General features: G+C 41.6%; 1 protein-coding gene across 1 annotated transcript in view; it reads right to left on the bottom strand.

Annotated features, from left to right (window-relative positions):
- LOC128302791 (uncharacterized) overlaps positions 1-17451 on the bottom strand; it is a 33053-nt gene that overhangs the window by 14595 nt on the left and 1007 nt on the right. The window contains exon 2 of the mRNA XM_053039643.1: positions 4580-5129. Coding sequence (XP_052895603.1) covers positions 4580-5129 — 550 coding nt within the window. The remainder of the gene's footprint in view (positions 1-4579; positions 5130-17451) is intronic.

Raw genomic sequence — 17451 nt, 5'->3', positions numbered from 1 at the left:
TTGGTCAGATAACTGGATTGCGTTAGAGAATCTGCGAGGGCAATAAATCCGTGTTCGCCTGAACTATTAAGTTTTTGTAATTTATTCACTGGGCTCATAATATGTATCTACAAGTTGATCCCACCAATTATCTGACATCTTAAAAATTATTCTGACAAATTAACCATTTAACGTATTTAGCAAATAAGCACAACACAAATTATAGACATTATGAAAGATGTGTACAAATCGGGGAAATTATTTCCATAAAATCTTTTAAACGGGTTATAGAATTCGAAATGAAAGAAACTCATTATCGTTTTTGTTATTATTGAGTGCTCCTAACAGTTAACCATGATTTCAACCCAATTCCAACAAACCTTATGAACTCTTCAATTGGTTAGCTAAAAAGATAAGCGTTTAAGCACTAAAACGTTTGTACTTCACATACTTCGTTCTGGTGATGCTGCGTCAGATTCACCATTTTATCTGTTAATTATGTTTTCCGTTGCCGCAATGAGGTGCGTGTTTATGTGTACAAACACATGCGTGACCTAAACAAACTGAGACCCGGCACTTTTATCACCGTTTGCAATAGGAATGATTTGATTTGCCACTTCTACGACATCCATCGGGTATCAGATGGATCGGGTGTCATTATTCGGTGGGAAACAAAACGAGGGGAAAATACTGCAGGCACGAAAAAGTGCATCATTCAGGCTAAACTATACATTTGGCAGACTTTCCATTGGGTTAAAATTGTTCTAATATTTTAAGATTGAAAAGAAGTATAGCAAAAAGAGTCTCAGATTTATGTTTCTACTGAGCTAACAAATATACAGTTAAATATATGATTCTGCGATAAATCAAAACGTTCCTTTAAGAGTCCGATGTTTCGTATCAGCTAACTGACGCCATAACGAAAAAGACACAATAGCTACGTTCGAATTCAACGTTCGAACGACATCCACTCAGCGATAAACTGGTACTCCCAATATCGCATTCGCCCACAATAGTACACATGCGCGTGGATGGAAAATTCGACGGAAAATCCTCTCTGTCCCGAGGTACGCAGTAAAATGGAAGGAGAAATGGGTTGAGATCCTTCCGGTGGGTGAAACGTACCGATAGACGTTTCATTTCTCGGAAACGGAAAGACAATAATAAAATGGAGTGTATCGTTCGCGTCGTGTTTGCCTTTCTTCAGTGAGAAAACAAGCGGGCAAAACGAATCGGTTTGATGGGGGGGGGGGGGGGGGGGGAGGCTGGTTGAATCGTGCCTTTTTTCGTGGCCCGAGGTACGGAGTAGTCGCTGTGTCACAAGGATTCTCGCCTGGAAAGACTGATTCGCGACGCAAAGTGTGGTGTGAGCCGGTGACTGGAGGTTGTAAACGATGTCTACATGACTTCACCCGAAATGTTGTCGCTCTCGAATTCAACCGCCATGTTCACCGGCAGGGAGCAAAGATTAAAGAATCAAACCCCACTGCTCCTAGTCCGCGTGTCCCGGTAAGGATGAACTTTCTGGCGGAGCTGCTGGCGGCACGGTTGGCAGGAAAGGAAGGAAGCGAAACAAGTATAACAATAAAATCTTCAAATTTATTTGTTTGTTCTATCTTGAAGAGCCATCTCTCGTCCCGGGACGCCGGGTACGGTGCGATACCAGTTCGGTGTCGTTTGGTTCCGGCTGGCCGATTACCTTACTCGTCTGTAAATATGCTTTGTGCTCGCAAAATGCTGGCATGTATCGAGAATGAAGACATTTTTATGTGCGCTCCAGTTGAAACAAGAGACGTCTGCATGATGCGGTATTCGGTGGTGGTGCAAAGAAAATAAAACCTCTTCTATCGCTCGAGCAATCGTTAAACGAGAGACAAAAAAATCATTCCGACGCGTGATGGATGAAATTGGAGGAATTACGAGGAAATACTAAGCCAAGGGTGGCCAAAATGGCGCCGTATTTTCCGCCCTCGACAGTGCAAACGCCATTCATTCATGGCAGAACGATGGAAGCGTATTTCGTGAGCTCGCCAGAATGAGTGTGATGTCCTGCAATGCAAATCGTTGACATTCTGATTGAAAGGTTGTTCTGAGGTTCACGGAAACAACCGTTCAAAGCATCAATGGCAATTGATCGTTCGACGGAAATATTCAATACACTTCGAAATCAGTCGTGTTCGATTAATTAGAATTTTCTCACAGGATTTATTGATCCACACTAAACGTTCTGCATCTCTATCTCACCCTCATTCGTTCTGTTTGTTTGATTGTCTTTAGATTTAGTCAGCAGTGTCCAACGTGCAAACTGAACCATGTATACAATCATAAATTATACCCTATATCGGAAAAAAAAACTGGATGCAAGTTGATTATTCAAAGCATTTCTCATTACATAATAACAATATTGCTAAAAAGTCAGCACTATCTGGAACAAACGGCGGGTTGTGTTTTGATTTTCTATTTCACCGAATAACCGTGGTCATTACTACGGAAAGCCTGGATGGGATACGACCCAAACAACATGCGGACATCAGGTTGGATACCGTGACCAACGTCCTTGCGATATAACTCAACCGATCTCTTGCTATCGTTTGATTAGGTTTAATGCCCACAATAAATAAAGCCAAGGTGATCCCTCCGACCGATCGACTTCGATGCAACTGAGGCCCTTAAGATTTCGCGGACTACTCTTTTGTTTCACATTTAAAGAATTAACTTTTTATTAGAACCTTGGCCAATTGCCACTTAGTGTCTAAGCAGTTTGACACCCCCGAACGTCAGGGAAGCGATCGCGATCTATATACAGTCTTTTCCCGAATAGTAATTCCCGAGAATAATTAATAATAATATAATAATATAATATCGTTTATCGTTATCACGATACAAATCGCGTAAATAATTGATATTTTTTACGTTTATTTCGACAATTAGGTTAAATATTTACCATGGTTAAGTTATGTTTATAATATAAAAATGTAACGTATTTTTGGGCAAATTTAAAATTTGGGAAATGACTGTATACGAATAGTTTCGAACCGAAGGGCCTCTTTTTATTCGGACTGATCAAATTAATCGGCAATAAATTTGAACGAGTGCAAATAAATCCGTGCTAGTTGAAATTGTGCCATAAAAATCGACCGAAAATCGGACACTTAGTAATCGCTTCAAATTTGGCTTTGACAAGGTTAACAAGGTTTTGGTTCATACTCAATTATGAACATTATAACATCTTAAGTATTACGATATATTTCAGCGGGCCACAGCACTTTAAAGTATTATTGATGGGTACCACGATTACTTCATGTCAGTGGAGGATCAATCCCCATGGAGGCCCAGGGCGGAATTATAGTTGGGGCTTCTAATTTTAAAAACGATGAAGGAAGGAGGGGGGGGGGGAGTGCCGCGAAGAAACCACTATACCGTTGCCGCGCACACAATTGTTTTCAGATTTCCGATACCAGGAGAGCATGTTTTTCAAGAGGTGACATTTGCAGCTTGGGACAAATTTGCCCATCACTATTGCATTGCATACTATCAAATCCGTGAGAACGATCGCTAGTGTAAGGAAGAAGGTTGAAACGGAGAGCATCCTTGATTTCCCTCAAACTTTCCATCGGCTGGTACGAAATTCCACACAAAACCAGCTGTTTTCAGATTCCCGATACCAGGAAAGCATCCACGGAAGAGGTAGCACCTTGTACAGCAATTTTGCTCGAAAACCGCCGATAGGTATGCAATGTTTAAACACTACCTTTCCCGTTGGTCGAGAAAAATTTCTTCGAAAACTACCAGTTTTCGAATGTATAGTACCAGGAGAGCATCCACGGAAGAGGTAGCACCTGGTAATTTTGCCCGCCTAAAGGTATGCAATGTTTAAACACTAACTATCCATACAAACCAGCTGTTTTCAGATTTCCGTTACCAGGAGAGCATGTTTTTCAAGAGGTAACACCTAGTACCAACAGAGCAAGATGGCGCCCAACAATTCATGAAATGTTTCATTAAATTATATCATTTTATATAACCAAGGAAGATAGTTTTGATCAATTTTGTGCCTTTTCAATTAATTTATTTGCTATAAATTAACCCTGCTGTTAAATTTCCAAAAATCGCACAATCGGTACAAATTTTTTGCGGCCCCCAACACGGCGAGGCCCTAGGCGACCGCCTACTCCGCTTACCGTTTGATGCGCCGCTGCTTCATGTTGCAAATTTGAGTGCAAATGTTCAAAATAAGATGAACGATGTTTAATAATCTTGCTAACTGTCCAGTAGTACAACCCACAAAACATCCTCTCCATTGCCATCTGTACCCATCCTCGGGTTAATACATGCAACGGGTAGTAACTTGCATAGTTTTCCCTTCTCCCGCTCCATGCACGACAAGAATCGACGGTTCTATTTTGTGGTTAATTTTGTGTTTGTGTGTCCGTAACGCTTGACACGAACATCAACAGCGAGTTCCGCTTCCGATGCCCGGGAGTTTGATGTGTCTGCTTGTGCGTATATGTGTGTACTAATCACAAACCCGAAACATGGTGGTTGTTAGATCGACAGCCAGAACATGCTTGCATTCCCATTCCCGGCCCCGTTCACTTACCGCTCATAGTCGAAGCGACAGTACAGCTTCCCATCGCGCATAAAGCAGGAATGCATGAGCCGGATCGAGCAGGAGGTACACTGGAGGCATCGTTCGTGGTAGGTGATGTCGACCACCTTCATGATGTAGCGATCGCAGATCGGACCACAGCACTGCCCGCACAGGGACGTCCCCAGCAGCCCGGCCAGGTGCTCCGACTCGCCTGCGTTCCCTTCACCGTGCAGCTCACCAGCACCACTTCCCGCCGTCATCACTGCGGCAAGCAACAGTCTCTGTCCTTCGGCCAGCGTAGGTGCCGTTACGCTGCCACCGGTGGAGGAATAGCCTTGCTGGGAGGACCGCGGTACCGATGGTTGGGTCGTAATTGGTGTTTTTGCACTGCAGCTACTATTGCTACCGTTCATTCCAGGACCGGGAGCGACCGTATTGCTGTCGGCGGCCACATTGGCGTGGATGTTTGCACTGTTCGCACTGTTGGCGTTTTCGTTCGTCAGCGAACCGCCCGGATCCGGTTCCGGTTGGCCGGCACTGCACTTGGACTCGATGGGAACTGAAACAGATGGGAGATGAAGGGTTAGGTGTGCGTTGTACTATTTTCCGACGTTGCTTGTATACATCGATAGCATTGGTTGTTTGCTGTATGAACGCAAACTCCCTATCAGGGTGCCTATCAGTGCATAATCATATCCACGTGGGATCGATAACGGGATGCGAACGGGGGTTGTGAAAAGCGGCTGAAGGCGGGAAAATATTATTTGCTCTGTGCAAATAGCAAGGAAAAAGAGGCTAAGCAAGCAGTCAACCAAAGTAAACATTGATATCGAAAGGTCGCGACAGCCAAAGGTGGCTGTGTTTTGCACCCGGTTCATTTCAATCTGTTTCGGTGTGCCTATGTGTGTGTGTGTTTCGAACAAAGTATTTTTTGGTTTTTAGCAAACGGGAAACCTGAGTTTTCGTCATTTTTTGACTTTTGTTTGGCCGACATCTCACCCAACGCGGCATAACTACGAGCCCTAGGAACAGGTTACGGATGGAACAGATTGCTTTTATCGAAAGACATTGGTCCGAGGCGAATGCTTTTGAGGCCAAAATGTATCAACAAACAAAATTATTACAATGAATTGTAAAATATATGAAAAATGATGAGAATTCACTGTTGCTTAACAAAAAAATAGATGCACCATCTATTTTCCTGCAATAATAGTAGCTTACTTTTTCTATACAAAAGTAACAATATTATACGCAAGCTAAGCATCAGTAGTTACAAACAGTAGACTAAAGCCGGTGTAGATTGAGGATAATGAAAGCAATATATATATGTTATATATATATATAACAGAATAGTTGCAGTTAGATAAGTAAGTGGCATAAATCCACATAATATTTATATGTTTAACTTCAAGTTGATTGGTATAACAGCAAATGCTTTTATGCTTTTGCACCTAATTTCATCTAATTGAAAGTTAAAAACAATATTACAAACAGTTAATTTCTTTTAAGTAAAACCTATTTCTTTGATAATTGAATTCCATTCAAATTTCATTTTCTAATCAAGCAAAACGTTTTGCGACCAGATTTTGAAACAAATCCCTTAAATCAATAATAGTAACCTTACAGTGAAAGTCACTCCGGTCTTTTCCCACTGTGCGGTGAAACAACAACGCCGTAGGAGTATTATGTAAATTTTATCAAATTATTCGAATCTTGCGCTCGAGTAGTTGTCGTTCGTGTCGTTGGTGTAATTCTACCCAAACCCCGCTGCCAGACCAGATCCATGTGCGAAGGTGATGGCCGCCTCCATCCAGCGCATCGGCCCAGCAGCGGGGTGCACTAGCAGTGGTGTTGGTAGTTTTGCCGCCCGAAATCGATCCCTTTTGTCCCTTCGCACCGAAGAAGCTCGTGTCCCTGATGTGTTGTGTCAGAGCTGGGTCTAAAAGACGACCGTAGTAATCAGTGCTAAGGCAAAAATTTAATTTTAATCAAAAACCCTGCCTTGGCCCCCAGCGCGAACATCAAACGATTCGACCGTTTGAACCGGGCCCTTTCCGGGCTGGATGCTGCACATTTACACGTTTGTTGCACCTGGCGACGATATTATGCGATCCCGATCCCCCCCTTTTGCAATGTCCTTTGCCGGTGAGTTGACCAACGGTGGCTTTCTCGTACCGAACGAGAACGGTCGTGTCGGTCGTTATGGTTGCGTTTAACATTTCCCGCCACCACTCCCGCTCCCGCCAGCTTTCACCCCACCGGGATGAAGTTATTTGTTTTAAAATTGCACTTTTCACCGTAACCGTACACACGCGTGTGCGTGTACGCATCCTGGCCGCCCCGTCGAATGGACGAAATGGCGCATTCCGTGGGCCAGCAAGTGTTTGTGTTCGGGGTTTGCATTTTATTGACATTACAATGTTGCTCAAGTGATGTTATGAAAATTTCCTGTGATCCTCTATCCGATCCCAAGTGCAAGCGGCAAGTGCATATCGAGGCGAAAAGGGATTGCTACCGTGCCATTGCTGCCAGGCTGCTTCAAGTTGCCGCACGTGCACTCGCTGTGCAATTGACTGTAATTTAAGTGATACTGTGGTTGAGTGGTAAAACATGATGCCGGGCAGAATGGCATGATGTGGCCTGCCACTGGCCGGCGATAAGCCATTTTACGTTACAATGCTGCAAGGCACGGGATGCAGATGCAGCGGAAATGCATTACACAGAAGCTTACTTCAAACGGCTACACATGTAAAGGGGAGGCATTAAAAGAGTAGGAGTTGCATTGTGTCACATTCGATGTTTCTTTACTCTTTGACACAAAGTGTAAGAGTTCGCATAACATATTGAATGATTTAACCACACATCAAACCATATTTCCGTGCAAGGACGAGCAATGATGATACTTTTTGCTCACGAAAGTATGAAATGAATTATCTCCCTTAATTAAACTACAATTAAATGTGGTAAACTTAGCTTATCAAATCATCTGTGCGTAACTAATCTAAGTAGAACCATATTCCTCGAGCTGACTACACAAGTTTTTAAGTAGTTATATATCAAACTTAACCGAGCATGCCCGGGATAAGGCACATTGCAAGGAGGAAATGCCTTGTGCCATTTGTTAGTTTCTCTCAACACAAATGGTGTTGAAAATACGGCAGTGCCGTCATAATAGAAATTAAATAAAAATATATATCAAAGTTATGTGTTCAAATCTTATTAAATATTGCTATTAGTGAGCGCCAGAATAGAAACTGCACTCGGAGAACAATTACGGCCAATCCTTTTTACGACGTTCTACGTGTTTCATCAAACTTTTACTAAGGAAATTTAATTTGATACAGTTGTATACGAGCCTTAAAGCAGTATTACACCGGGATAAATACACAGCTTAAACTATTCGGGATAGGCTTATGGGTAGGACAGGATCCAAATGAATAGGTCCAAAAAAAACCTAACGATTTCCATCAGATTAGTAAATTGCGAGTTGACTCCCACATTCCGTGTCGAAGCCATCCGTAAACCATGCTGATCGGATCCTCTCGTAGTTACAAGAAGCTTTAGTAGCTTTAGGGACATCCACCTGTGGGTGCAGCGAGGTCGAATCGGAATCGAGTCTCAGTACGTTCAGTAGCTCTAGTAGGCTCCACAGGTTCGTTATTATTCTCATTCTTCTTTATCACTACAAGTGACCATTCAATCCAACTGTGATTCCTCAGAGTATCTGCTGCCTGCATGTGGACGATTTGAAGATTTTTCTGCCTCTAATGATTAACGTTATATGAGTAACCTTAGAACATATATTCGAATAACTTATAATTACTCTCTGTTAGATAGGCTGTGAATCGCGTAATTGAGTTTCGCGATCTTAGAAGTATCCTATGTAATAAGCTAGCATTTATTACTATCTGCAAACTGATAATAGACACGCTAAATAATGTGAGGGATCATTTATAAACAGTCACTAGACTTAACAGATCCTATCAGTGGAGGATCAATCCCCTTGGAGGTCCAGGGCGGAATTTTTCAAGGGGGGCCCATAATTTTGCTACGGCATTATCGGTGTTAGGGAGATGTACTTCAAACATGATGTAACAACACCAGCAAAGTCTCGGAAAGAAAGGTCCCTTGCGTACATCTCAGATTTCTGTTGCGTAGCCCTGTAAACGGGCCTAGTAAGCTAGTCTCTATATATAAACGTTTGTATGCGCTAAGGAGAACGATAACGCCACTACTTGGATCGCCATTAGCTGGTACGAAATTCCATACAAAACCAGCTGTTTTCAGATTGCCGATACCAGGAGAGCATCCACGGAAGAGGTAGCACCTAGTACAGCAATTTTGGTCGAAAACCGCCGAAAGGTATGCAATGTTTAAACACTAACTTTCCCGTTGGTCGTGAAAAATTTCTTCGAAAACTACCAGTTTCCGAATTTAAAGTACCAGGAGAGCATGCACGGAAGAGGTAGCTCCTGGTACTGCGCCGTAAGGTATGCAATGTTTATACACTAACTTTGCAACCAACTTGCAACGCAATGCGCCGTAAGGTATGCAATGTTTATACACTAACTTTGCAACCAACTTGCAACGCAATGCGCCGTAAGGTATGCAATGTTTATACACTAACCTTGCAACCAACTTGCAATGCAAGTTTGCTGCAAACAAGAAACTTGCAGCAAGATGGCGCGCAAGATGGCGCCCAACTTCGTACTTGCATGCAACAAACTTGCATGCAAACTTGCATGCAAGTTCTTGCAAGCAAATTCTTGCATGCAAACTTGCATGCAAGTTTGCATGCAAGTTTGCATACAAGAACTTGCATGCAAGTTTGCATGCAAGTTTGCATGCAAGTTTGCATGCAAGTTTGCATGCAAGTTTGCATGCAAGCTTGCATGCAAGTACGAAGTTGGGCGCCATCTTGCTGCAAGTTTCTTGCATGCACCAAACTTGCATTGCAAGTTGGTTGCAAGGTTAGTGTATAAACATTGCATACCTTACGGCGCATTGCGTTGCAAGTTGGTTGCAAAGTTAGTGTATAAACATTGCATACCTTACGGCGCAGTGCCAGGAGCTACCTCTTCCGTGCATGCTCTCCTGGTACTTTAAATTCGGAAACTGGTAGTTTTCGAAGAAATTTTTCACGACCAACGGGAAAGTAAGTGTTTAAACATTGCATACCTTTCGGCGGTTTTCGACCAAAATTGCTGTACTAGGTGCTACCTCTTCCGTGGATGCTCTCCTGGTATTATACATTCGGAAACAGGTAGTTTTCGAAGAAATTTTTCTCGACCAACGGGAAAATTAGTGTCCTGGTCCTGGTGCAATTTCGTTTATACTTTAAAGTCACAAAGTCGATATTCTTCTCTGCATTTAATTTATCACATAGAAAAAAATGTTTTATATAACCAAGGAAGATATTTTTGATCAATTTACTACCTTGTAAATTAATTTTCTTTTGCTATAATTTAACTTTGTTTTAAAATTTTCAAAAATCAAACAATAGACACAAATTTATTGGGGCCCCCAACACGGCGAGGCCCTAGGCGACCGCCTACTCCGCCTACCGTTTGATCCGCCGCTGGATCCTATTATGTTTTAAAATGTTATATGTTAGTGTAATAGGTCCAACAGTGTCCTTTGATGTGCGTCCTCGTCAGAGCTCTCGAAACATTTCTCGTGATGTATAAATGTCAGAAACATTTTTGAGATGATTTCCAACTCTTCTTTCTGTCGTTGTATCAGGACCAGATATGTCCTACTGTCAGGAATCAGTAAAACCCGGACACTGAACTGAATTAGCTGATAAGTTCTAATTCCGTCAACAGCAGGACACCAAACGAACAAATGTTACGGTCGCGTTTCCTGCGCTGGTTCGCATTAAATCGAAAGCTAAACTAAAAAGGAAGACATACCGGGTTGGCGTGCCTTGGCGGTGTTATGATCGGATTTGACTGATGCCTAAGCAGCTCAAGACACCTGTGCTCCCAACACTTCACTCCCTTCCAAATTGTCTAATTTCGCCCATTTTCATGAACCCACGTTCATTTACGGTGTCCGTTTGATGGATTTATCCGATTAGCCGTCACACGTTTAGCACCCTTTGCGATTGGAGGGTTTAGAGGCACCGGAATTGCCAGTGCCGGCACTAATCGATCATAAACAATTACGCCTCTAGCGCGACAGTACCAGGAACTGATGGATTTGCTTTTGCGAAAGGAAACAATAGGGCATCGATGGTGAAACAATGATCTGTTCCAGTGCTGTTCCGAACAGTCCCGATCGTCCTTGGTTGGTTGTGTTGCGTGTGTAATTCTGTGCCTCAAATAAATGTTGCATGGGCAACCCTATCTGCTAAGCGAGCTAGAAAAAAGGCATATCGATCGAACCACGAATGCACTGACGCAACAATTCCTGTTCTTCTCATTCGTGTTCGCCTATCTTCAGCGCCTGAAGAATTCTAATTATGCATGCACATACCAGTGACCATTTTTATGCTAATCGCATCAGCGTAACAAAAGACATGCACCAGACAGGGGAAGGGATCACACGGCACAGTGATGAGGAATTATTTTGCCCTTTATCATAGGACACCCTGCCGGGGGAAAAGCTGACGGACAGACAGGCAACATATTCCGGGTTCCGTCCTCCTGTCGTACTCCCGGCGTTTGGTGTTTCCCGTCGTGCTCCCTTCTAATGGTTCACGACCGTACAAAGTACGTCGCGCGGAAAACCCGAGGGCCTTCGTATGTTTGCTGTCGAACAAGGAAAAAGTGGCACGCTGTGAATCCGGCTGAAACCGCGACCACCGAGGGTGGGTTTATATGTTTTGTTCCGCTTGCCACTTGCCGTGCCTGTCTCCTGACATTCAGCTCAAGAATCATCCTCAACCGTGACAGAGGAGTAAAGATGGTACAATATTAAAGCTAACCGGAAATCGATGCACTTGCTGCGCGAGTGGCAACAGCTGAAGCACGAGGAACTTAGTGATTTTTTTTTGTGTTTCTTTTTAAGAAGACCAACGACGAACGCGAGGGTGCGCTGTGGCTCGTGTAGTAAGTTTTTTGCAAAACTAATCCCACCGTAGGTGATGGCTTAGATTACGGAGCAGTCAAAGCCTAAACAAACGAGTTGAAGCGGAGCAAAAGATAACGATCGTATGTTATATGTGTATGTGGGCTGAAATTGTTTAAGGTTGTACTGCATTTAGCTCGGGCACAAAGTATTATCGGTAGCACTGTAGGTAATAGTTCACTTTAGTAAGCTGTAAGATTATCATTTGTGATATATTACATGAGTATTGTGTATTTGGTAGAAAAGAACAAATTGTTGTTTTTTATCATTATAATAATAAAGTCATAATCATGTCGAAGTAATGCTACTTTCGATCATTAGATTGATTTTTGCGCATTATAACACAATCTGATCGATATAATCCGTTTATTGGATGTTTAATAGATGTTTATTGATCGGATTTTTGTAAGTGAGTTCGGCAGCTCTTCGGTAGCTCGTGTGAGCTAGTCTAGTTGCTCACTTTGATAAGCTGTTCACACGAGCCGGCAGTGTCACATTACTGGCAGAATAATTAGGAAATGATTTATTATTACTTTGGTTGCTCTAACTATTTATCTACGTATGTCTCAAATGACATATATTCCAGCTTTTGTTAATCATTCTTTTCTTGATTTTATGGTTTTGATCAACAGTGGTTTTCGCATATATGAGGAATCCCAATTCAAAAGAGCCAACTTTCGATCAACAGTCGAATGAAATACTTTACAAAATACAGTCACTGTTGCTAAATTGTGTCTCAAAGTCAACGAATTTCGACAGTGTGAATTAGTTTGTGTTTGTACTGCATCGATGTTTGGCAATGCGCATCAACTTTTGTTTCTAAGTCACATATTTTTGTCACTGAATCATAAATTATTGTCGCTACATGAAAACCGGGTGTTTATATTCAAATTTTATGTTGATCAACACTTAAGGCGAATCAATGAAATTTAATGCGGGCACAAAAAGTCGCTATTTTTGCTGGTAGTTTGCAAAAAATAGTGTACGAAAAAATAAATAAGTAAAAAAAATTTACTGTTCATTGTCTGGGATGATGATTGTAATTGTACTTGTAATTATCTGAAACACTACTACAATACAGATAAAAAAAATCTTGATTCATGAATTCTTGTTATCGCAAAAACAAGTCAAAGTCTAACAACCGCAAAAGATGTTAGAGAAAATTAACGAAAATTAATTTCGTTAATACTTAGTTAAAATTAATTAAAAGTTTCGCAATAAACAACAGTACAATGAACAACGTATACGATGAACAGAATGAATTTGGACAGATAAGACAGAGAAACAACGTGCGGCAGAAAGAAATAAAGAAAGGCACGAGCTCCTGGACACATTCCGCGTCACCCATAATTTGAGTGACGAGGTACGAAACGTGCTAAGGACGATTAAATCGTAACATTACAATACACACTGTGAAATATCAAAGCTATAGATGAAAACATTGATTCACACTGTTCAAAATTATTGACCAATGGCAAAGATTCATTCGCTAGAGACATAATTCAGCGGCCACGACGAATAGACGATACGCTGAAATTAAAAATGTGTAAATGTGTTCTTATTACTTGTTAATAATGTCCAATTACTACCAATAAGTAATTAACTCCTGTTGACATATGCTTTATATTGTTTGTATAACAAATGGCAGAAAAAAGACACAAAATTCACGTAATTTAGTCGCCAGTGATAATCACATTATTTGCAACAGGTGCTTCTTTTTCATGCTTGAAATTAAATTTAAATCAATCCTTCAAACTATTGAATTCGCCGCTAGTGAATGTCACACACGTTATTTTTATAATTTCCTTCCCTCTTTTCATCCATCATTTGTTTGAACATCCGTGTACTGATGCTCGGAAAACAAAAACTTTTCCCAAAAACCCTTCATTGCCTCCCTTTTGACGCTGGCCCGAGTCGGTCAATATGTTTTTCCACACGTATCAATTAGTCGTACACAATGCCAGGTACCACGGCAGAGAGCCGTGCGGTGGTCTAGCGCTGTGATTCCCTTCCGAAGACCTTGAACCACCTTGTTTCCACCGACGACGCGTTTCGCGTCTCATTTCGCAGCTCATTCACTATTCATCGGTCGGTGTTAATTATGGAATTCGTTTTGTTTGCGACGGAACGGAAACTTTTCCTGCCGAGCATTGGTTAGAATTTCGCCTTGCCTTGCGTCGCTCCGGTTCCCGGGTGGTGGTTGAAGCGAGAGTCGGATGGAAAAAGGTCCGTTGTTTTCTTTTCTTCACTCTCCGAACCCGAATCGTTGGAAGGGAAAGCGGTTCATTCTCGTTTGGTAATCCGCGTCGGGTGGTAATTTGAATGCATGCAAAGGGCGCAATGTTAACACCTCGAACCATCGAAAGGGTGGTCGGGTTTTGTGCGACACCATTGAAATGTATCTCCTTTACTCAACACCTTTTGCTGTCCGACAAGAAATAGTCATAATTATGTCTCTTGCGCTACGTGTCAGCTACTTTGCAGTGTTGGTTGTTTGAACACATGCACTCGCGGTCGTTTGGGTTTGTGCATTCAGTTTTTGGTGTGATTTGTAATTGTATTACGATACGAAAGGATAAATATGCCTCAAGTGTGGAGTTAACTATGAAAATATCCCAAACGATTTGTTAACAGACATTCTATTACAACTATTAACATGATTGTTGAAAGTCAATAGATAAATTGCATATCATTACAAAATTGTGTTTTCAAGTCATTCTCGAATTTATTGCCTATTTCTTGATTTGTTTTCTTCCAACATTTACTACATCATTTGTAGATTGGTTAACTATTCCTTGTAGCTTCTATTATGATGCTTTAAAACAAGATCATAACAACTTAAAGCACCATCATCATTGACCAATTTCTAAGAGTAAAATCATGAAAAAGGCAAAACATTCAACCATTCCCATCGGGCACGGGAAAATTGAGCAGGAAAATAACAAGAAATCAGTACAACCGACGATGACGCCAACGATGGCAGCGCGACCGACATGTGGCGCGCGACAGGAAGAAATACTTAAACAAACATTTCGCTCAACATTATGTAACATTTATTCCTATCAACACCTTCCACCGGCTGAATCGTCGGACCGTCGGAAGCGTTTTAGGAGGGGGATGAGAAAAAGGGTTAAAAACCCATCCAACGATCATCACCGTCCCGACGTATTCAACGCGCCTTAATGAGCCACGGCAGAGGGCTGCAGCAGCAGCAGCGTCGTCTTTCGCAAAGTTATAAATCTTTCAACTCCCGTCGGGGCTATCGGTACGATGGGACGAGGAAGACAGCAAAAGGATGGTTTTGTTTGCCAGTGGCACTCTTCGGGAGGTCTCAAGCAGCCGTACTGGAAGGCCCGAGATATCACAGCACCATAGAAAAGTCACAGAAAAGTGTCTCCGCGGTTGGGTCACAGTTTCGGGCACACACTTTTTGTCCCCCATCTGTCGCTCGGCACTGTTCCCAGCGTCATCGATTTATTCTTTCACCAGATGCTTCCATCCTCGGGTACGGAAAGGTGACGTGTCGTGTTTCCCTGATGGCGCACAACGCAGCCCAGCTCTAGCCAGGAGAAAAGAGTCTCACTTTTCCAAAACAGACACCAAACGTGGCACCTATCGCCAATATGCGACGGAGTTGAAGACGAATTAGAAACAATTCCCTCAGACATGACGACAAAATTGGTATAATATGCTAAACACAGCACACGCAAAACATTTCTGCTGACAGTGTACCCTTTGACAAGGCTTCGATTCATAGAGGCAGACAACAAACGGTGAATTTAATGCAATTAAATGATGAACTTTTGTGTTCTGCGTAGCACAACATTTATAATTCAGTTTTGAATATATTAAAACACCGGACACGTGTTGGGAGTGAAGTAGTGAACATGTGGTAAAGGATTATAAAACTGTTTAACAAGATAGTACTAATGCTACCAATTACAATATTTAGAAAAATTTGATGATAAGATGTACTATTAGGTTACCGTTCTCACGAGAAAGGATAAATAGAGAGTTGAAACAGGTTTTTTCATTAGGTTCTAAAGATGCTTGAAAGCAACAAATGTGTATCAATCACAACATTTCGTAAATTAAAGTGCAATCAACCCTCTCGTAACGAGTTTTTTTGGTTTTTAGGCTTAATGAATCTTTCGAAAAGATAGTATTTAAGATTCTCTTGATTCACATGAATCTTAATAGTTAGGAGCCCTTCAAATCAGGAATCGACACTCATCAGGCTCATGAATCGTCATGATTCATGTATAGAGATTCAGATTCATTTAATCAGTTTAAAGATTCATTGATGAGTCCTGAATCTGAATGAGATACACCCAACACTAGTTTATTCCGTCCCTGTGTTTCACTCGTTATACGAAAAAACTCTTTATGTGGGAAGTTCTTTTCCATACAATTTGTATGAAAAGTGCAATTATCTTTCCACTATGCAAAAATTAATGCTCAATGCAAGTAGTTATAATTTGGTTTTTAATTTTACCGTTTTGATAAAGCTATGCAAATGTAATCCGTAATCCGTTGCACAATTTTGTAATATTAATCGAAAATATAAATCGAAAGAAAGCAATTATCTCAGTCACACATTCATTCGTAGAGCCACCGCATCATCAAACAACTGTATGGATACATATGAAAAAATGAAATCCCCCCCCCACAACTTTGTAATATCTTTGGAATAGTAAGGATGATCAGCTATGATGAGCTGCAGAATCTTATTGGTATCAGCAACTCTCCAAATTCTATGGAGGCATTCGGCACTCAACGTGCACCGCTTGAAGCTCTTCAATATTATTGCAAGCTAATCTTAAACCAAAGTTACAAGCTCATGCACGATTTCGGCAGTTTCTGATCATTCCATATCAGTCGCACGTTTCTTCAATGTTTAGTCATTAAAATTGAGCTTTAATAAAAGAGTTACAGGAACGCAAGTGCTCGTTATTTTCGATACTGCGTTAATAACGTATCCTCCCGCTTTAGTGCTCTTTACGAGGTAGTTTGCTGTATGAACTAATTGTGAAAAGTTCATTTCTTTGAAATACCGACGGCACTTGTACAATTACAAACAAACGTACCTTGAAACACGACTACGTGAAATGTCAAATTAATTATTTGCAAACAAGTTAAGCTAAAAGAAAAGACGATCAACCACGTTATGCATAGAATTCACTTACAGTACGATAATTTTGGTTGCTGATCAATCATTTTCACGATATCACTCTCAAAGTGTTGGAACTAATTTGCCCCAAACTCCAATGGGGACGTCACCGTTTTGAATGTCGTCTATTATCCTTCACTCCATTCGAACTCACATTACGAACTGTTTGCGATAAGTTTCATATTTGGTACACTTTCACGTTAAAGCACTGCTAACAACATAAAAAAACTTATCTTTTATACAACTAGAACTAGCTTGTCCAATTCACACCTTTTATCACACTTTCAAGCATAGATCTGCACCAGAAACTAACGCCGTACGACGACGAGTGCGCACACTATCCTCTTTTAAGATGGCCGCATAGTTACGTACAGTTGCGAAAACTAACTGAAATTGCACGAAAGCTGTTGGGCCATACATTGTTAACCTTACGCGGTTACCTCGTTTCGTTCGCTTCGTGTGCGTTGGTTCCGATCTAGTCGGCGACGGAATGGAAAAATCTCCTTACTATCATGTCGCTTTCTCGTGCTCCCATTTCGCACCATCCGGAGAAAATATTCGAATCAAAACACCCACACACCCACACACATGCACACGTGTTCACAAAGCTATACACATTGGGAAATGCATTCGTTGTTTA

This window comes from Anopheles moucheti, chromosome 3, assembly GCF_943734755.1.
Source record: "Anopheles moucheti chromosome 3, idAnoMoucSN_F20_07, whole genome shotgun sequence".
Taxonomy (NCBI): domain Eukaryota; kingdom Metazoa; phylum Arthropoda; class Insecta; order Diptera; family Culicidae; genus Anopheles; species Anopheles moucheti.
Note: the sequence above shows the minus strand (reverse complement) of the source record. Positions and strands in the feature narration are given on the sequence as shown.